Raw genomic sequence first — 22,644 nt, forward strand, 5'->3', positions numbered from 1 at the left:
TCAGATGGACACCCCAACCCAATAAGCAGGTATCCCTGACCATGGCAGTCTTTGCCTGTGAAGGCCTGAAGGGATGGCACAGAAAAAAAGGCTGGATGGGTCTAAGCACCAGTGCAGATCTGCACCTGAGCCATGCGACCCTCCTGACATTTGAGCCAGTGAGACCTCAGACACCACGGATGGGCCTCACCTGGCTTGAGGCACCAACAATATGTTATCAGGCCGCAGCAGCAGAAGACCTGATTAAGCAGGATCAGAGCTAGAGCATGAAATCCCAGAATCATCTCTTGAACATCCAAGATCCTCTGATGATGAGGAAACAACTTCATGCGGTTTGTGTCCAGTACCATGCCTATGAAGGTTATATACTCCAAAGTAAAAAGGTGCAACTTTTGGCCATTGATGGGAAAGCTCGAGAGTGATATCTGAACACCATTGGGCTTCTGCTTTAACTAACCATCTTTCCAAATACATAAATACATCTACTACTGACAGTTGCAGTGAAGCTACAACAACCACCAGCACTTTTATAAAGCCCTATGGAGCGACCTCAAGCACAAAAAGTAGAAACGCAAGCTGATCCCACTGTGAATGTCAGGTAATGTCTGCATGGATAAGATTTGGAGGATGGAAATAGGCATACTGAAGAATCAAAGGGCTCCCTTCAGTTTCTTGCAATCATGGTGAGTAATAATCAAGGACAGCTTTGTGAACTTGCCCTGTCGAACAAACAAATTCAGTAGTCCGAGATCTAAGATGGGTCTTAGAACTCCATTCTGTTTGAGGAGCAAGAAATAGAGGGACTCATGTCTTCTAAAGGCACCTCCTTTTTGGCTTCCTCATACAACAAAGCTAGGACTCCTGTGGAGGCATGTAAAGGATAGAATATCCTGGTGGAGGGACAGCGGTCCGGAGGGAGTAAGAGATGGGCGTAGTCCTTGCAGAATAGCTGGATGGCCCAGCAATTTGTTGTGATCCGCTCCTATTTGGAGGAAAATGATAAAAGATCCGCCCACTGGAAGATGATGGCTTGGTGAGGTTTTACGGCAGCATGGAGATTTCATCTGCGGCTGTTGGTTTTATCCACTAGATCTGATCCACACTGTTTCAAAAGAAGCTGCACAGCTGCTGGGGTGTCTAGATAGACTGAGAACAAGGTTTCTGCCTGGACTATACTGCCCTTAAGTATCCATGAAACGCTCTACATTGTTGGTGAAATTGCCACAGTGGGAAGCTATGCCCTGCGCACAAGCTGCAGCTCTACAGCTTTGAAACATTCCAGGAAGAAGTTGACTTTCCCTCCAAACAGCAGTTGCCATCAAAGGGCATAACCATGAGTGTGGTTTGTAATTCCTTAGAGAATCCAGTGAAACTCATTCAAGTGCGTCGGCACAGTGTGACAGCCATGGTCATGGTTCGAGCAACTGTGTATGTAGAACCAAGGTTGCACCTTTAGGTCAGTGTGAATGCATCCGCTTCATTATTGTGATGGGGTCTGGCATGCTGACCACTGTAAGTTTTCCCAATTTCCACAAAGCATGAACATAGCAACCCAGAGGTTGGTGGCATTTGCAATGTAGAGGGCCAGGCTCTGAGAAGCAAACACATTACAGTCCACAAAGTTGAGCATGTTGACTCTCTATCAGGAGGTGCCATGAAGAAGTCCTTTGAGGTCTGCTTCGAGGAGGACGTTTAGACAAACAAACTTCCTGGGATGGGTTAGAGGAGAGTGGGGGCATACCAGAAGCAAGCCTCTGGCTATCTATCTACATTGCTGGGCCAGAAAAGGTTTTTCACGTGTAGCCATATGGGGTTCCAAAATGGCCTCACTGAATGAAAGCAAGGGCTTCTCTAATCGTGAGGCTGTGTTGGGATGGCAATGTACCCTGCAAAGTATACGGGCTTTTTCTCCTGACCGGAGTGTCTGACTGCTTTTGGCCAGACCATTTTTCTGTATCAGAGGATGGCCAACTGAACCGCCTTGTGTAAAGTTAAACTATTATGGATCACCCAGAACCTTGCGCTGGTATCATATTTGTATACAAAATGTTGTGTATGTATATTGAACCTGTGAAACAAGCGTGTTAGTAGGATCTTTGTGGCGCGAGTCTGGTATTGTGACTAGTGGGATCAATTTTGGCAGCTTCTGGTGTATGTAGCACAAGATGCCGGCAGCTGAAAGCTTCTGCAGACAGGCTTCATTCCTGAGGCTGGAGGGAAGAGATCCCAACACTTAAGTGAGAAAGATGGAGACAGGGCTGTTGTTTTAAAATTTCATGAAGACTGTGTTAGAAAGGGGCTGCTTATTAGTTTTTCCTAAGCACCGGCATTTGTTGATGGTAGAGGTGAACATCTGTACTGCAGTTTCTGTTGTTCATATTGAGAACATTTCTAGGCCATGTCAGTTCTTTTGTCTGTTTAAGATAAATGCCTTTAGAAATGCTAATGCGGTACAAAAGGGGGTGGTGATGGACGGAGCATCAGAACCAATCAAACACTCACACCCAGTCAAAAGATCTGGGTTTGATCCATCACCGTTCTTTAGCCCACTATGCCACCCCAGTTCAGACATGGCTATATGCAAATCAGTCTGACCCTGTGCCTCATGGGAACAGTCCAGCCCGAACTGCCAAGCCATGCCTTCCCTGGACCGGAAACAAGCTTCCGAGGACCGGTTTCTGGCATTCCAGCCGTCTTCAGCCCGGCTTGCTTGAATCCAGTGGCAAAGTGAGCAAGGGACTCACGTCTGAGCATACCCTGCCACACTTATGGCGGCCAAAGTGATACAAAAGGGGGTGGTGATGGACGGAGCATCAGAACCAATCAAACACTCACACCCAGTCAAAAGATCTGGGTTTGATCCATCACCGTTCTTTAGCCCACTATGCCACCCCAGTTCAGACATGGCTATATGCAAATCAGTCTGACCCTGTGCCTCATGGGAACAGTCCAGCCCGAACTGCCAAGCCATGCCTTCCCTGGACCGGAAACAAGCTTCCGAGGACCGGTTTCTGGCATTCCAGCCGTCTTAAGCCCGGCTTGCTTGAATCCAGTGGCAAAGTGAGCAAGGGACTCACGTCTGAGCATACCCTGCCACACTTATGGCGGCCAAAGCGGTACAAAAAATTAGAAATGCTAATGGCAGCCAGTGCAGAAATCTCACATTTCATTGTGCCAAAGTGTGGGGTGTTTTTGCTTTGAGACAGCCTGAGTGCTATCTGCTGTGAGATGTATCACTTTATGCAAAGGCTGTGTCTGAACTACAGTCTGAGACCTACATGAAAAATAACTACTTTTTAAACTGGTTCTGAAGTTTGAAACACTAGATCCACATTTCCTTTCTAGGAAAAGTGTATAGCTAAAGATCTTCACCATCTCAGCAAATCTATGTACCCTAGTGAAGTGCTCTGACAAAGGAATATCGCTACGGTTTTGCCTAATGCAAGACACTAAATGCAGCTGCCATATGGATCCAAAAGAGACATCTACTTGCAACATCCGGAAAAAGGCTTACAGGATATTGAAAAAGGCTTGGAAGCTGAAAGTTTTGGCAGAGACATTTGAATTAGTTGAATTCTAATTAGAGCACCTGACCCATGTTGATGAAGGGCAGAAAACCAGGAACGGATGCCAGCAAGAATTTACTTCGGGGGCACCATGTGCAGAGAATGAGGCTTGAACGAAGCTGGATGGTGCTAACAGGCAACACCAGAGAGCAGTTGCTGTGAAAAAGTTTGCGGTCCAGTCTGAAGCCCGGAGGGCCAATTCTTAAGGTGAGACATCTGCTGGAAGATGTATCCATTAGAATCATTGCTATGATCAAAGCTTGGTATAGATCCTCAATAGCAAGGGTGGCTTCGAAACGGTATTTTTCGGGGCACTTTATTTGAAAAAGAGCAACTTGCCAGGGGAATTCAATATCACTGTCCATTTTGTTCTATTAAGTGCCCCCCGGCCATAAGAGTTAGACAACTACAATCAAATGTTTAGTGTTGGGAGACATCAAACATAAAATCTCACTATATGCAAACTAAGGGATGGTGTTATTCGAAGTCCCACAGACAGCCCCTTTACACACCATTGATAGCACTAAAAGAATTTAGCTGGATATGTTGATATAAGTTAATTTGGACACTTCACTCCTTAGTCCCATTGACTTAACCAGCCCTGAGGAACACTATGTAGAGATGTCTCTTTCATTCAGGCTGTAACCAAAGCTAATAATTATTACGCGAGTGGTGACCATAATGTAGATGACTGATTACCTCTACTCTAAAATGCCAACATACCAGGACTCCCGAGTGAGAATAGGAAGGACCTCCTCAAGTGTAAAAACCTATAAAGATGAACAGTCTCTCTAAATTGTACTATGCTTTTCAAGTGCTTTGAAGTCTAGATAGAGCACCTGGATTCTCAGGCAGTAGAAAGAGACTTTTTACAATCTGTATGGCAGGTCAACCCTGTTGATTATCTACCAAAGAAGTCAGAGCACTGAAATAGGTTGGAGACCGAGTTTTTCTGGAGATATGATGGTTCTACATGGTGGGGCAACTCAGGATTATAAGGAAATTGTCCCAGTGCACCCTTACCTAAACATTGGACACACATGAACCACTAATTAGTGTGTTAATCACTTTGGGATACAGTGTGGCTCTATACAAGATACATGTCCACAAGACTATGCTATAGACAGCTGAACATGGTCCACATGAGACTCCATAGCTACGATGAGACTTCTCACAATATTTCACCTCCAGCCTAATGTCCATTCATTTTAACCCAGATTTATACCTGCAGTGGAATGGAGTCTTATCAAGATTGGAGAGACCGGGACTGTGTAATCATGTGCGATCATTATCATTATCATGGTCACGAAGTCAGATCTTTTGAGGACTTAAAAATGTCTTTTGGGAATCCAAAATCAGAAAGATTTCACTAATATCAGCCAAGCACACTACTGTAATACTCTTTCTAGTGGATACTCAATCTAAGCATAGAATTCTCATCTTGTGAATACCCCAGATGCCAGACTGGATCCAGAGGATTTTCTCAGTAATTCCATTGCGGTCGCTCAGTGATACTGGGAAACCACAAAGGGTTTTGGCAGGGACATATTGACCAGCTCTTCCAAAAACCACATCACAACAGGTGACTTAAACAAAGATAGCTGATCAGGGAACCACCGCAAGGTCTTGATGGGCTTGAGACAAGGACAAAAGAATGATATCTTGTAACCGGGCCAGTACGGGTTGGATAAGCCAAAAATAACAACAAACTTGTCCCTGCATCCTACATAGACTATCTTAGGAGAGGGACTCATGGCAGCCAAAATCACTTTCATGACTTTGGAAGAGAGATTGAAAAGCTGTCAACTGTTGCCGCTCAATCTCCAAGCACAGAGGGCTAAATTGTGCAGGCTCGGGTGCAGAACCCTAGACTGTTGCTGCGACATAGGTCCTCCCAAAATGCAGCCAAATCGGAAGACAGATGCTCATGGTCAGAAGTTCTGGGTGCCACCTTTTCCTGGCCCAAACTGGAATCAGTAGGATGACTTTAGCTGGTTGCTCTGGCTCCTCTTCAGAACTGTGGGTAGGAGAGGTAGAGGCGGGAAGGCATACAGGTGTTCCCATCTCCAGTCCAACGGAAGGGCATCTCTGAGGGAGAACTGCCTTGGGAACTTCACTGCACAAAGGGTTGGGCACCACACGTTCTTGGCAGTGGCGAAAAAAATCGAAATAGGGTTCTCCATTTTGTTGGAAGATGCCCTGTGCCACCTCGGAGTGTAGCTGCCATGTGCAAGGCAACAATGGCTGTGTTTGTCCACCCTGGCATTTAAAGATCCTGCTAGATGTTGTGCGATAAGGGAGGTGCCCTGACAATTTAGCTAGTTCTAGTGGAATAGAGCCTTTTGGCACAGGCCCATTTCCCAATCCCGCCTTGCTTGTTGCAGTGCCATTTGGCAGTGGATTGGTCTGTAAGAACCTACACCTGTTACCCCAGGTTGATTTGGAAGCAGGTTCCACTGGAGATCAGAGTCTCCTCAGCTCTGCCTGTCTAAGATGCCTTCTCAACCCAGCAACAATCCCTCCATCCTGCTGTGGGTGTGGTAGGGAGAAGAGTATACTATCAGTCCACTTGCTGACCAACAGCCACCATTAGAGATTTTTCACAGTCTTCTCCTACACTTGGTTGGAAAAGGACAGATTTCCTTATAGCTGACCCCAATGAGAATTTATGTCCTGCTGTAGAGCCTGCGTGTGCCACTTGGCATGGTCCACTAGAAGGATGCAGGAGTCCAAGAGACCAAAAATCCTCACAACCTCTCTCATTGAGACCCAGAAAAACGGCTGAAACTTTGGGATCATAGCCCAAATTACTCTGACTTATGAGATGGAGGAAAGCCTCAAAAGAGCACTGTGTCCAGGTTGGCTCCAATGAGAGGGAACCTCTACGAAGGAGTGCGACTTTGGCATATTGATGGAGAATCCCAGCAATCTTAATAGATTGGCCGTCGTCTGGAGGTGGTGCATAACTGTTTGAGGTGAGCCCACCTTCAGTAATCAGTCCTCGAGGTATGGGAAAGACTGGCTTTCCCAACCTCTGAAAATGGGCCGCGACCATCACCACCACTTACAGAAACACCCGAAGGGTGCTGCTTAGTCCAAAGGGGAGCATCAAGAATTGAAAGTACTTGTGGCCTACTTGTAATTGCAGGCAGTGTCTGGGACCTTGAGGACGGCGATGTGGAAAGAGGTGTCCTGCAGGTCCAGCACCCACATCCAGTGTCCTGGTTCCAGGGTAGACAGAACTTCGGCCAGAATGACCATCTTGAACTTGTCCTTCTCAAGTAAGAAGTTCAGAGCTAGAGATCTAAAATAGGGCGAAGTCTTCCACCCTTCTTCGGCACCAGAAAGTAATGGGAGTAGCAACTAGTCCCAAATTCTGCTACCGGCGTCCTCTGTTTTACTCACTTCTCTTCACCTCTTGTCAGAGAATGGACAAGTGGTTCTCCAGAAGTAGTTGTGGTGCAGCTGGCATGTTTGGTGTAGTAGAAAAGAAGGGTAGGGTGTAGCCAAGCTAGCCAATGTTTAGCACCCATCTGTCCATTGCGATACCTTGGTACCAGTGGAGGTAATAACTAATTGGTCTTTCTACCAGTTGACAGTGCCCCGCTGAGGCAAACTAAAGGGGTTTTGCAGTGGCAGGAGAAAAGGGGGATTCTGTAGTTTTTTGCCCCAGGGGGCCTGGATGTTGTCAGCCACATCCCAACCTCTGCCTTGAAAGGCTTGGGCAGCCTGCCATTGCTGAAGCAAGGTCTGATGTGGCCTCTGCTGTATGCCCTTTCTAAATCCTCAAAAAAGACAATGCTTTTGGGTAAACTGCTGTGCGGGTGGTGGTAGGTCGAGGGAGATTGGTATTGCCTTGTTTTCATTGAGATTAATTATTTGTTTTTAATTATTTTATTTTAGTGCTCATAGAACAAGTTTCAACCAATTCAACCAATGCTTCATTTCATTGAGATTAATATCCGTAATTAATCTACGTCACCCAAGGACATCCTTAACTGATTTCAATGTTTATTTTGTTTCTTTTGACTGATTCTCTTGTTGGCAGTTTACCTTAATGATGGCCCGATACCCAAGCCTACAAGGGGAAATTGGGTTGCCCTCTTATACACAATTGCTTTCATTTAAGTGCTCCAATGTCAAGTGACCTTGTCTTCAAAGAGAACATGTGATCTCAAAGGTCATGTCCATGAGTGATTGTTGGACATCTCTGGAGAATGCAGAGGTGCATGTGCAGGTTTGTTTGAAAGAACCACGCTGGTTCAAACAGCCATACCAAGACAGTTGGTGGTGTCCGATCTAATTTTGTATTTCGTTGCACCCTGGCCATCCCAAATGATCTGTAGAACGTTGGCTCAAAGGTCATCTAGGACAACTGGCAGGAAGTCAGCCACCATGCCGTACAACACCTGTGAATAACACCCAGTTGGCAACTTGACCTGAGGGCAAGACTAGTGTCTCCAAAAGGATCCAGTGGGGTGCTAAAATATTTGCAGCATAGCTTCCTTGAAGGAGATCTGCTGCAGTGTCACCAATAAACCTGCGAAGTCTGGCTGGATTGAGACTACGGCCAGAATACATTTGAGGTAGGAGACCAAGACCGTGACCTCAAGGTACCCCAAGGTCCATGTAACTTCACCTGGTGAGTATGGCAGGAAGAAAGGGAAGCCAGGTTGGACTTCCTATGCTTCTTATTCAACAACTTACCATAGGACTTAGAGTGTGACGAAAACCTCATGGGCACAAGAATTAATCTATGATCTCAACATTGACACGGACCGGACTTTCCTATGGTGCTCAGCGACGTAGAGCTTGGCCTTGCAGTCTCAGAAGGCCTTCGGATTCATTCAAGCACAGTCACCACTTGACATTGAGTTATGTGAGGATCCCAAACACTATGGACAGACCTCATGAGAGTCTGTCACTGACAACTGTTTCTGGCAATATATGCAGGGTTTAAAACCTGCCATTTTAGGGAGGAGACATATCCCTTGTACCCTGGAAACGTTTTGAAATTTTGGAAAAAATTAAGTCAGTCAGATGACTGATCGATCCCTAGATCTGCATAGGAAGGTGCAGAAAGCAAGGAACTCAGATCACTGCCCAGAGGTGCTGGTCAAATTGTGGTCCTGATGTCCCTTCCAGGGCAAGACGGATGCTATACAGAGCTGAACAAGGTGAGAAATCTACTGTTCGAAGTATTAATCAGAAACAGTGTTTCTGAGCAAAGGACGAAACAGTAGCAATCCTACAGAAGGCTGACTTCGAGCCACTAATAACTGCAATCACAGGGACCTAAGGCATCCTTTCAGGACCATATAAACTAATATCCATAGCTCTAAGAGAAACAAAGTTTAAGTACATAGATGGGAGAAAGCTGTGGAACGTCCATATCTAGGAAAGTTTAGGAGTCACTTTCAGAGAATATATTTGCGGATAATAAATCAGTCCTAGACAGGGAATTGTTAATTAAAACATTGACAGGATGTTAATTTTCTCCAGACTTGTTGATCACGATGAATTTAGGAACATCTGACAAATGTTGGAGAGGCTAGGATAGAGTGGCACACCTGCACATACACAGTAGTTGTGTCCAAGCCTGGTCTGGCCAAATACTGGGAAGAAGTCTTAGCAGTCATCACAGACGTAATGGGAGTTCTGGTGCCAGAGAACCCATGTACTACAATATGGGGAGTCAAGTCAATCATGAGGGTAGAGATAAGAGGTAGAGAATTTAATCTGGCATTTCAATTTATAGTCACAGTGTGCATGACAATTCTGAGAACAATTGGGCCAGACGTGGACATGTGCCTAAGATTAGTGTGTGGGAGACTACAACTATGGAGGAATGGGGGTCATGTGGTGAAACAGGGATGAATGTATTAAGCCCAGTGCAGCATTCTATGTTGAGGGACACCCAGGAGCTTGCCTGTCCTTCAAAGCTGCAAGCTTTGCACTTGTTCACACTGTCTGTTGATATCCAATAATCTTTATGCAATCCTTGTAAAGGAGACTCGTTAAAGACTTTAAATGCAACACTGATTTTCCCAAATGAATTTCAGCAATCGATGGTAGGTCTTTTTCATAGGGGCGGCCGAAACCCTAACTAGCAAAGTTTGCACTACATGGAAAAACTATAGCTAGGCATTCATCCTGTTGGAGGTCATCCTGTCAAAACATACATAATGTTATAGGCCCTTATATTACCAATGTTTATCAAATACAACTGTCCTCACTCTGATCACAGCCCCATCAGCCTACAAAATAATGGATAGAGCACTTTTTAGGCAATGGAGAAACATGCAAAGTGTTTGATATTTGGAAAGAAATGTGTTTCCTTTAGAAATAGAAGGTACAGAAAAGAAAGCCAAATTTTTGGCCTTGCTTTCATTGCCATTCTGATCGTAAAAACGCCAAGACAAATTTACCTTTTCAGATTCATCCAGCTTCGTGCAATTTTGCTAAAGGCCTCTGCGCCTGGTGCGGTCATAGCTTCAAAATCAACCAACTGCAAAATAGATCATTAGTTAAAAATGGATTAGAATGCATATATTTTACTATATGATGACAAGCAACCTTTGCAAAGGTTACTCCTTAAGAAAATCAAAAAACGTCTTACGATGCTCATCACTGAAAGTAAACGTACAGAGAAGCAGAAAGACTTCAAACCTACCTGCGCGTGACACATTTTTACTGGAGACTAAGCTGCGCTTGCTAACCATGTGCGCACGTTTGAGTTCTGGAGTTCATAATTTAAAAACCAAAACAGTGTGTGGAAAGCAAACACTGAATGGAACATTTAATGACAAACAAATAAGCAGTAAAATACATAGTAAAGACAACAGAAATCAATCTAGTATGTGAGATACTTCTTTTATTCTGCATGCAAATATGTAAAATGTGGATTAATGCACATTTCTCTTAGAAACTTAAGAGTGTTTTCCATTGAAATCTTGCTTTAGCAGGCAGTGTAGATTTAATTAAAAACTATAGAAAACATGTTTGTTTTTTTAGTTTAAAAATGCTTGAATTCTAGTTTGTGTAAACAATGTGGAGTATTTTTTAACATTTAGCACCATTCACCGGGTGTGTGGCACCTCTTATTATAGAAAACGTTTATGAATAATTAAAGAATTCTATCTACAAACTGCAGATCCCTTAGTAGAGACGAACAATTGGATCCTGAGATCCAGGGACCTTGTAGAGGAAACTGTTATTTACAAAACCAAAAAAATTACATGCAGTGGTCAACTAAACAGAAAAATAACCATCCTAAGGGTACATTATGATTGTGTGAATTCAGTTGGTTTAAAACCGGTCATCTACCCGTCTGTTTGCAAATCCTGGAGATACTCAAGTTATCCTATTCAAACAATACCGTAGACGCGAGGCCTTCAGAACACTGGTAGAGGAGCTACTGTTTTTACTTCCGTAAACAATTTGAAGAACAGATGAGCATACCAGTGAGGTTACCTTCTATCAGAGATCAGGATACAATTTCAGGAAAAAAACACAAGGAACTTTTCTAGGGAATCTCGTACTTATCTTTTACTATTCAATGAGACTACAGCTAGGTGAAGCAGCGCCGGATGGGTAGTGCACTGTGCAAATTCAAGTGCAAGCTGAACTCAAGTGGACGGACTGTTGTATCGAAATGAGTCATAACAAACAAATCAGTTATGCATAAATATCAATGAAGTCCATTTGGTCCCACAAGGACGACAGAGAGAAGCAGATTGGCAAACCATGAAGGTTTATGAGAAGATTTGCAAGGTTACAAATTTAAATCATTAAAGTTATTTATAAACCAATAATTACCTTATGAAGCTTAATTTGGAAAGATACAAAATAACCCAAAATAGGAAACTTTTTAAAGATTGTCAAATGCAAATTGATTAGGATTCAGTTACCCCTAAAGGGAAATTCCGTAATGCTAAACTAAGCATGCAAATGAGGGTTGGGAGAAGTTCACAGCAGCTGTCAGCAAGTAGAGCCCATAGAGTCAGAGACAAGTGAACATTCATTTGGGTAAATGAGAAAGGATCTGCTCAAGAGTCTATATAAGCAAGGGCAAAGCAAGCAAAGTCTCAAGAGCAGGGAAAGAGGGCACCTGCTTTTAAGCAAGTGGGAAAGTATACCTGGATCTAACTAGCTCAGCAATGCACAATTAAACCTAAGATTAAACAAATTGTTATACTTGCAACGGTTCCCAAGAAGTGAGGGCACTCAAAATCAGGCATTTTCCTGATAAAGAATCGCTGCTCTTCTTCCCAGGCATCAGATAATGGAAGCTTACAGTTGCACGGCTGTGAGGAGATATCTTGTACAGGATGGTATATCATGGTCAGGCCGTACCAAGCACAGGTGCAAGATACTCATTATTCAGTTACAGTGAAACTTGCAAAGAAAATTATTTCTCATGAAACTAAACAACTAAAACAATTAATTTACTAGGTTTCGCCTGAACAGCGCTTGCTCTGTGCTTGTGAAATCAATTGCATTAAATACATCTTAAAAGGGACTGTCAGGGCGCGCGGCGTGACAAGATGGCCGCTCCCTGAGACGCGCTGGGTGCGCGGTGGCGGCAAGACAAGATGGCCGCTCCCTGAGACGTGCTCCGACACCGAGCTCCGGTCGGCGTTGAAGGGTACCGTATACTTGTGCGGTCACGCTTGTAAAGCATGGCTCTTTGTATTGGAAGCAGTGGGGCACTTTGAGGGAAGTTTTCGACCTGTTGAGGGTACTTTCCACTGCTTTTTTCCCTTTGCTGGCTTTACCTCAGTAACCCTGTTCTGGTGAGCGGCTATTTTGCGATTTTGCTGTCGTATATTTTTCCTCCACAGCAATGGTATACTGCAAAGACTTTTGGGTCCTTTAGTCAGTTATGACTAGGAGTAATTATGGACACCAACATGGATCAGCAAATGCTACACAAGTGCTGGTCTGACTACTTTTCCCTTCGCTTTTAACGGCTTGCTGACTGTGGCTGCTGTCTTTCTGTAGGTGGCCCGCCCTTGTATTGGGTGCACTGTTGGGCAATTGCGGCCCCTTTTTTTGTAACTTTACCCCTTTGTTGATGGCCACTTGATTTATTGAGGTAAGTTTATAGATCTGCTGTCGATCTTTTTGGAGGCCTATTCCTTCACATGCTTCTCCACTGGGGCTCTATTTTGTGCAGCTGCCACTCAATTTTGGTCTTATACACAATGTCTGCAAGCAAATGACTATTTAACATATGCTCTTCAAAACGGTTTATTTAGTGCCACATGCCTGTTGGATGGACCATCCCTCTCATATGTGAAGCTCTGCTGACGTTTTGCTGACCTCCTTTTTTAATAGACTGTACTACTTTTGGCCTTGGCGTTTTGTAACCTAACAAACCTCACCTTTTGTTGAGTCGTCTACTACATCCCAACAGGGATTTTCCTCACTCAAGCAAGCCTAATGGAGCCGCTGGGACTTCCTCTGGTGGTCGTAAGGATTGTGTTGTCAGCACCAACGAGCGTGCCAAAAAAGAATTGTCTCCTCCATCGAAATCACCTCTTCCTCTGATGTTAGAGGTCATGGATGAACTGCGCATCATTAGACCTTTCATGATGGACACTACTGCTACTCTTCAGAGAATTGTAGATAAATGGTCTGGTCTTGACTCTAGGCTTTCGAATGTGGAGCAAAAAATAAGCGATGTACAGGACATTGTTGCCAGAGTCGATTTCCACACTAAAGAAGTTACTCAACTCAAAAAATCTATGGAGGATTTAGAAAATAGAAATAGGCGCAATAATTTGCGCATTTATGGAATTCCGGAAGGTTCTGAGGGTTCGGACATAATCTCATTTCTGAAGACAAGTCCTGCAGATTGTTGGTCTCCCAAAATCTATGGATTTTAATATCCAAAGACCGCATAGATTGGGTCCTCAGAGTGCATCCTCCCCAACTAAACCTAGAGGCATTATTGCGTATTTCCTTCTTTATTCTGATCTTATGGTCATCCTTAATGCTGCCAAGCAACACAAGTAGACGCTCTGGTCTGGACACAACGTCTTCTTTAGTCAAGATGTCTCTAAGCGTACAGCCAATCGACGTAAGGAATTTCTCGACTTTAGACCATCACTGAGATCCATGAATGCCCGCTATGGCCTTATACATCCGAGCTTTTTAAAAGTGACTAACAAACACAGAACTTTTACTTTTGAAGACCCGGCTGCTCTTCGGAAATTTATTCACACTCATAAAGGAGAAGGTATGGAATTGGGCTAGCCTTAATTGTTTTCATGTTTGTTCTTTTCCTGTTTCTTAGGTCTTCCCTGTGAAGCTCCCAACGTTGTTGTTCATACCCACGTTCTCCTTCTGTTCTGTCTTGTATGATTCATCCCGTTCATTGTCCTTCCACTGTCTGGTAAAATCCCTTCCATTTTGTTCATATGTGTACTTTGTTTATCTGTAATATCTTATCTCTTCCTTTTTCTTCTATGGTAAACTTTTCCTTTCTCGGTGTTCCCTTCCTCTTGGAGTGGCCGTCTCTTTCCATGCCCCCCCCCCCCTCTCTCATTAATGCTCTTTTGGTTACAGTTCACTTTCACTAAAGCCTCCTAGCTTTTTTTCGTCATTTTTTTTTGTTATCTTTTTCTGGGCGACAATGCTCCCCTCTTCTTCTCCTATCCTGTCCCCTTGTCCTTCTCTTTTACCCCCCTTGCCTCTTTTCTTATGTTTTCATTGCATGTTTTTATTTTCATTTTATACCTATGGTACTTCATAATTCTTTTCTCCTTTTTTCATCCTCATGGATATATCAAGCTGGTATCTCTATTTTCCTTTCTCCTTGTTGGTTCCTGTCTCCTGCTTCTTATTCGTGTCTCCATATTTCCCTTTTATATGCCTTTTTCCGATATTGGCATATGCTTTTGACTGGTCTGTCACTCCTCTTTTTCCACTCACTTCTTAAGTTCCTCTTACTGTCTTGTTTATCCTTGCTTAAATTGTATCAATGAATGGCCCTCTTATAATTTCATGGAATGTTAAAGGTATTCGTAATCCTGTCAAAAAACAGCGTGTTTTGTCTCACCTTACTAAACTAAAATGTCATGTAGCATTATTACAAGAAACACACCTCAAATTTCAAGATCTGTCTTCCCTGCACAAACAATGGGTTGGAGAGGTTTTCTGTTCTCCGGCAGTGAATAATAAGAATGGTGTTGTTATTTTGTTTCACAAATCTTTGAATATTCAATTACAAAATGATTTCCAAGATACTAATGGTAGATGGCTGTTTTTGAAAACTAAAGTTAATGACATTCCACTCTCTTTTGAAATCTTTATGGCCCTAATGGCACTGATGTACCTTTTGGAATGATTTTTCTAGTCTTCTCTCATCCCATGCTGTTGATAATTTGATTGTGGGCGGTGACTGTAACCAATTTATGGACCCCTTCATCGATCGGAAATCTCAAACTAAATACATCCCTAACAAAATGCAGAAGATTTTTCATAAGGTTGTCACCTTTAGAGGCCTGGTAGATTCATGGAGAACCTCTCACCCTGATGTTTTAGAATATTCTTTTTTTCCCCTGCTCACAGATCTCACTCCCGTGTAGACTACATTTTCTCACTCAACATGCTATTCAATTCATGAATAATGCAGAGATTGGTTTCATTCTTATTTCAGATCATGCCCCCGTCATTTTAGATATGGATTATCTTTCGCCTGCCCCTACTTCTCATCGATGGCGTTTCAATAATTCCCTTCTCCTGGACTCTCAATTAGTCGAACAATTCACTTTTTTAATTCAGGAATACTTTCACAATAATCTATCCCCCGACTCTCAATACCATTTTATTTGGGATGCCTTCAAAGCTACAGCTAGGGGTTGTATATTGGACTATGTATCCCGGAAAAAAAAGAAAGCAATTAGGGACTCAACACTCATTCTGAAGCAAATTAAGGCCTTAGAACATACATACTTCACCACCAATTGTCCTGATAAGTTGTCAAATCTTATTAAAGAAAAACGACAATTTAATAAACAATCTTGGCATTCTGCGTGTAATAATCTCCTCAAATGTAATGCTAAGATCTACGGTGGTAGGAATAGGGCAGTTGGGTCTTTAGCCAACTACCTCAAAATGAAAAATCTAAAATTGTGGCCATCACAGACAACTCTGGCGTTCGACATATTACTGATGCCAAAATTCTTGACTGCTTTACTGAGTACTATACCTCCCTTTATACCCCAGAGTCCACCCTTTCTCCCGACCAACTAGATTTCTTTTTTCAAACCATTCCCAAATCTCCAGACGATCACATTGATCTTACATCCTTAGATGTTCCCATCTTGGAGCAGGAAATAAACAATGAGATCAACATCTTACCTAAAGATAAAACACCCAGCCCAGACGGTTTCACCGTTCGATTTTTTCTCCATTTTAAACAACTTCTAGTTCCTCAATTATTCTCGCTGATCAATCATTTTCTTATGACTGGCGAATCATGAGGTTCCTTCACCCAGGCTATGGTATGTTTGATCCCTAAAAAAGATAAAGACCCTTCTCTCTGTAAAAACTATAGGCCCATCTCCCTTATTAATATGGACTGTAAAATCTTTGCTAAATTACTTGCCCTTCGTATCAATAAAGTAATCCCAGATCTCATTAATATTTACCAATCAGGGTTTGTCAAAGGTCGATCTATCGCAGATAATTAGAGAACCTTCCTTAATATTATCCACCTTGCTTCTAAAATTAACTCGTCAATTGCGGCCATTACATTAGATGCTGAGAAAGCATTTGACAGGGTAAACTGGGAATTTATTTTTGGAGCAATAAAATGGCACGGTTTCAGCCCACCTTTTATCAAATACATCCAATTGTTATACTCTGACCCTTCCACTTCCATTTGGGTAAATGGTTGTCAATCTAAATATTTTCATCTTCTTACGGGAACTAGGCAGAGTTGTCCTCTTTTCCCGCTCGTTTATTCTCGCTTTAGAACCCTTTTTAGAGAAACTTAGACGTTCACCACATTATACTGGTTTTCAATTAAAAAACATTGATATCAAATTCACTGCCGACGCTGACGATATTTTATTATATATCTCTAATCCGTCTACTTCTTTGCCGGCCCTTTTTTCCCTATTATAACATTAATCCACAGTCTCAGGTTATCATTTGAACATCGATAAATCTGAAGTCCTGCCTTTAAACAAACACTGCTTTTCCCATATGTTTCACGGCTCTGGGTTTGAGTGGAACTCCAATAATATCAAATGCTTAGGCATTCTATAGGCCAATACTATTAGAGAAACTATTAAAATTAACATTGCCGGCATACTGAAAAAGCTCTCTGCTCTCATTGAGAGTTGGTCTCCACTTTTCTTATCCTGGTGGGGTAGATTGGCTACAATTAAAATGATGCTTCTCCCTATTGGTAATTTCGATCTTCCTATGCTTCCGGTCTCCCTTCCGCTCATTGTTTTCAGCAACATTAATCGTACCTTGACTAAGTTTCTGTGGAACAATCGCACGGCCAGGATTTCACTTTCTCGTCTCCAACAACCCAAGGAGTTAGGTGGAGTCAATTTCCCTAATCTTAGACGCTACCACTCTGCTGTCACTTTGAAACAAATTTGAACTCTTCTATCGGAATCCGCACAGGTACCTATAACTGCTTGGAGCTCGTAAGAACAAACTTAATACTCACCTTTTTCTATAATTACAGCTACCCGTCTATCCTGACTTCAGAGGGGTTTTTCCTCACCTATCTTTACCCAATCAAAAGCACCTGCAACATCCTTGCTCAGAATCCATCTTTCTCCTATGGACCAACTGTCTTGCACTCCTATTTGGTATAACAACATTTAAAGATTAACAACAGAGCTCTATTCTGGAAGGAGTGATTTGATAAAGGTATCATTAATCTCGATCACTTGTTGACTGACGGATCCCCTATGGACGTCTCAGATATTCGAGAGCTTTATGGTTTCTTCTGCACAGACCCCTCATTACCCCTTACTTAGGGAGTCTCTTAATTGTCTCCTTTCCCAGAGCTGTTTCTCTGTCATACCTGACCAGCCCCTCCCTTCTCTGCTTGATTTTTCTACTCAGTGTAAAGCAGCTGTCATTTACAAGTTATTATCCCGTACTGTGGTTGCTAGAACCAAATACTATTTAGAACTCTTATGGGAGAAAGAATTAGTGCAAGATTTTTCATTTCAAATTTGGGATTCCATTTGGTCAAAAACTCATACTGCTTCACGCTCAGCTAGCACAATGCAGACTTTATATTATTTTTATAATAGACTTTTTTTTACCCCTACTGAATTGTACGGATTCAAGTTGTTGGTCTCAAAAAAATGCTGGTCTTGCACCCATGAGTATAGCAACCTCCTTCATATGTTTTTTCTTTGCCCCTTAGTTAGTCTTTTTGGTCTCGTATTTGGTTTAAATTGAATGAAATATTATCTACCAATGTTCCGTTTGATATTGTGCATGTATTTTTGGGTAGTTCTTCGTCTGTTTGGGATGCTCATAGTAATTTAGGGATATTTATAGACTTGTGTTTAGCTATTTCCTTTCAGTTCAACACCACCAATTGGAAGGACAACTGCAAGATTTCGTATCAATCTTGGTGGAACTTACTTCTTCATCATCACCGGCTTGATCGTGCTCATGCCACTACATTACCCTTACTGATCAAAAAAGACTTGTGGTTACCATTAACCTCTTTTCTTTCTAGGTTGATTACTTGATCTCATTTCTATTTATGGTAACAATTTTATCTTTTTACATTTCATAATGTTCAAATTTATATTTAAATTGTATGCATTTTTGTTTTAACTTCTGATGCATTTCCCCTTTCTCCTCTCTCCTTTCTCCTTTTAGTTCTTCTCTCCTCCTCTCTTTAAAAATTTTAAAATGTTAAAATGCATTTTTTTTTTTCCAAAACCGTTTTTATTAAGAGTTCAAGCAGAATTCGGTACAGCCCTCCACAGTCAGGAGAAGACTGTCAATGATTCACGTGTAAAAGCATGGCAGTGAACCCAGAGTTTCAAAATGACATACCCCAACAATCCCCCCCCATCCCACCCAGCCCCAAGCAGAAAAACCGCCCCCCACCCCAGCCCCAACTACCCACCCCTTATCCCACCCTAACCCGGTGCACGTGATCAGCTTAACAACATGAGATGAATAGCAATGGCAGTGTAGGCCAACAGTCTAGGGTACAGGATCCACATCAGGAGACGGGACATCGTCAATGTCTATCGGGGGGTCAAGTGTCAGGCCCCTGTAGTCCGCCCACCGCTTCCATATTTTGTAGTGTTTGCGTGGACACCCCCGGGCTTCAAAGACCGGCAGCTCCAGGCCCATAAGAAAGTCCAATCCCGCCTTCCACACACCAAGCGGGGGGGCCCGGTCGCTCTTCCAGGCCTGCGCCAAGTCCCGCTTGGCCACCACCAGACCCAACAGCAGCAAGTGTCGTTTGTAGATGTTACCCCCAACGCCTTCCAGGACATGGAGAAGGCCCAGCCTAGGGGTCCGGGGCAGGTCCCATCCCAACACCTCCGACAGGCAGTCCCAAACCCCAGCCCAGAATCTAGTCAGTCTCTCACAGGACCACACGGTATGGAAAAGCGTCCCCCTTTCAGTACCGCACCTCAGACACTCCGGGGCGGCTATCAGGCCCGCTCGCCACAGACGGTCCCTAGTATAATACGCCCTGTGAAGGTATTTGAATTGGATAAAGCGAAGACGAATGGCTATGGCAGTACCACGGGGAGATTCAAGAGCCTCAAGCCAGTCATCCTCATCCAGGGGGCCGACATCATTCTCCCAGGAGGCCTTCAACGTCGACAGGGAAGGGGAACAGTGCGTGACCAGGGAGCGGTATATCTGAGAGACCTTCTTGTCACCCAGGTCCCCCATAAAGAGTTTCGCCTCAATGGGACTAAATTCAGGGAGTTGCTCTAGGCCCACTAGGCTAGGGGCAAGGGCGTGGCGGAACTGGAGGTACCGGAAGAACTGGGATTTGGGCATGTTAAATTCAGAACTGAGGTCCTGAAAGGACTTAAGCGAAGTGCCAGTAAAAACATGACCGAGAGACGAGATCCCGATCGCATCCCAGCCGCCAAACCCCGATAAGGAAGCCAACGCCGGAAGCAAGCCATTACGCCACAACGGGGTCTCGGCCGTTAGCCTACCCCACCAACCCACACGATGCAAGGCTTGTCGCCAGATCGCGAAGACCACCTGAGTGACTCTCGGCAACAATCTCCTCCGTCTGGCCGAATACAATAAGGTGTGTAGGGAGGCACCGTCCATCAGAGAGTGCTCCAGGGCATAGGCCGGATCACTACGGTCCCCGTACCACCACTCGTTAAGCACCAGGAGGTGGGAGGCTTGATAGTAAGACAGTAGATCCGCGGACGCCAAGCCGCCGCAGTAAGTAGAGAGAAAGCACGTGCGCAGCGCGACTCTAGAAGCACCCCCAGTCCACAGAAACCGACCCAGCACCGAGTTAACACCGCGGAACCACCGTGAGTCGATCTGAAATGGATGGTTCTGCAGTTGGTAGAGAAGCCGAGGTAGGGCCACCATCTTGAAGATGGCCGACCGGCCATAAATGTTAAGGGGCATACGCGTCCACGTCTTGACGTCCATCTGGACCCGATCCCACACCGGCTGGACATTCCGATCCCACGCTACCGAGGCCGAAGCCGAGAGAAAAACGCCCAAATACTTCACGCCATCGGCAGCCACCCGAAGGGACGCAGCCCACAGACAGCAGGCCGAGTCACCTCCCAACACCCATAGGGTCGACTTACGCGGATTAAGAAAGAGCCCGGACGCCTGACCAAACTCCTGCATCAACTCAAGGATACGGGGGCCCGTACGCTGCAAATCTGTCATGAAGAAAAGTACGTCATCCGCATACAAAGGTATGCGGTCCGAGTGGTCCGACCCCCACACAATTTGTATTTTTGTATTTGTATTTGTATGTCGATTTATAGAGCGCGATTGCTGCCCGGGGGCGTCCAAGCGCTAAAACCAACAGAACAAGAGGGGGTAGCCAAGGCGTTATCAGACGGCAGTGAAAAGGAAGGTTTTTAACTGTTTCCTAAATGAGGTAAGATTGGGGTTCTTCCTTAGGTGGAGGGGTAGGGTGTTCCATAGCTTGGAGGCATTGTAGGTGAAAGTCCTGCCGCCAGTTCTGGATTTTTTTATTTTGGGGATCGTGGCCGTGAAGGTCTGGTTGGAACGCAGATTCCTGGTGGGTTGATAATGTGACACGAGGTTACGGGTGATGAGGGGACCCGTTTTCCAGAACGCCTGGTGCGCAATGCATAAGGCTTTGAATTGGATTCTTTGGGGAATGGGTAGCCAATGCAGTTTTTTCAGTCCATTTTTGACTGATTGACGTCGGGGGATCTGAAGCAAGGTACGCGCGGCGCAGTTCTGTACTGTTTGTAGCCTCCGTATTGTGTACTCTGGGGCAGCGAGGTACAAGGCGTTGTTATAGTCCAGTCGTGACTGGATAAGGCCTTGGATGGCTACTTGTTTTGCCTCCATCGGTAGAAGATGGAGTACCTTCCTTAGTACTCTGAGCAGGCCAAAGCATGTGGCTGCTAGTTTGGTGGATTGAGTGCCAAAGGACAGAGATCCATCGAGCCACACCCCAAGGCTCTTAATACTGTCTTTTGGGGCAGGGGGGTACCTAGACAGGGTGGCCATAAAGTGCCAAGGGAGTTGGGTTTTGCAGGGCCAAGGAGCATAAGCTCTGTCTTGTCCCCGTTCATTTTTAATGAGGAGGAGGACATCCAGTCCTTAACTTCCCCGAGGCATTTCTTGAGCCCTCCTTCCGAGGTCTGGCTGGCCTCCTGTGCCAGAGAGACCACTAGCTGTGTGTCATCAGCGTATGAAATGATCTTAATTCCATACTGACGAACAACTTCAGCCAGTGGCCTCATATATATGTTGAAGAGCGCCGGGCTCAGTGAAGAGCCCTGCGGGACTCCGCATTTTAGAGGTCTGCTGGTAGAGGAGGAAGTTCCGTCGAATACCCGAAAGGATCTGTCCTGTAAAAAGGATTCAAACCAGGACAAAGCTTTGTCTTTTATACCAATGTTTGCCATGCGGTCCAGCAGTATGTCATGGCTGACCGTGTCGAAGGCCGCGCTTAGGTCAAGGAGGATCACTGCCACTGATCCTCCCTGATCCAGGATGGTTCTGGATTCCTCGGTGACCATGAGGAGCGCGGTTTCGGTGCCATGTCGTGGTCTGAAGCCCGTTTGGGTGGGGTCAAGGAGCTGGTGGTTTTCAAGGAATTTGATCAGCTGGCTATTAATATGTCTCTCTAGGATTTTGCTAATCCAGGGAAGGAGAGAGATTGGCCGGTAGTTACTGAGGTTCGAAGGGTCCAGTTTGGGCTTTTTTAATAGTGCACGGACCATGGCTTGTTTCCATTGTAGCGGGACTATGCCGGTAGAGATGGAAGCGTTGAGGAGGTCCATTATGACAGGTAGGGTGATAGCCGAGGCTGACATAATGATGTCTGGCGGGGCTGGGTCCCCCGGAGACCCGGATTTGACTTTTTTTGCCAAGGACTCAAGAGTCGAGATATTCAGAAGGGCAAAGTGGTCAAGAGTGGGGGGGGAGTTCAAGTCGGAATTGCTTGAAGTAGAGGGGGTATTGGATAGGACAGGGACTGATTCAAAGATGGTGGTGATTTTTTGCAGGAAGAAGTCTGCCATGGTGTTGCAGTGATCTGCAGTCTTGGTCTCATCTAAACTGGGTGGTAATTTGGTGAGGCTTTTCACAATACGGAAAATTTCCCTTGGTTTAGATTTCGCCAAGATTATTTCATTGGCGAAGTAGGCTGTTTTGCTGGCCTTGATTTGTTCTTTGTACGTTCTGAGTAGTTTATGGTATTGACTTTTGTTGTCTGGCAGAGAGTCCAATCGCCATTTTCTTTCCGCTTGTCTACACTGGCGTTTCGTAATTCTAAGGGGTTCGGAGTACCATGGAGCTGATTTGTGACAGCGTTTGGTGGTGGATTTTCGTTTAGGTAGAGAGAAGTCGAGTGACT

The 22,644-nt window shown here is 44.4% G+C and overlaps 1 protein-coding gene across 2 annotated transcripts in view; it reads right to left on the reverse strand.

Moving 5' to 3' along the window:
• TTC13 (tetratricopeptide repeat domain 13) overlaps nucleotides 1-22,644 on the reverse strand; it is a 1,212,286-nt gene that overhangs the window by 45,485 nt on the left and 1,144,157 nt on the right. For both annotated transcript variants that reach the window (XM_078649075.1, XM_078649076.1), the window contains exon 22: nucleotides 9,995-10,074. In XM_078649075.1, the coding sequence (XP_078505201.1) occupies nucleotides 9,995-10,074 (80 nt within the window). The remainder of the gene's footprint in view (nucleotides 1-9,994; nucleotides 10,075-22,644) is intronic.

Source organism: Lissotriton helveticus, chromosome 6, assembly GCF_964261635.1.
Source record: "Lissotriton helveticus chromosome 6, aLisHel1.1, whole genome shotgun sequence".
NCBI lineage: Eukaryota > Metazoa > Chordata > Amphibia > Caudata > Salamandridae > Lissotriton > Lissotriton helveticus.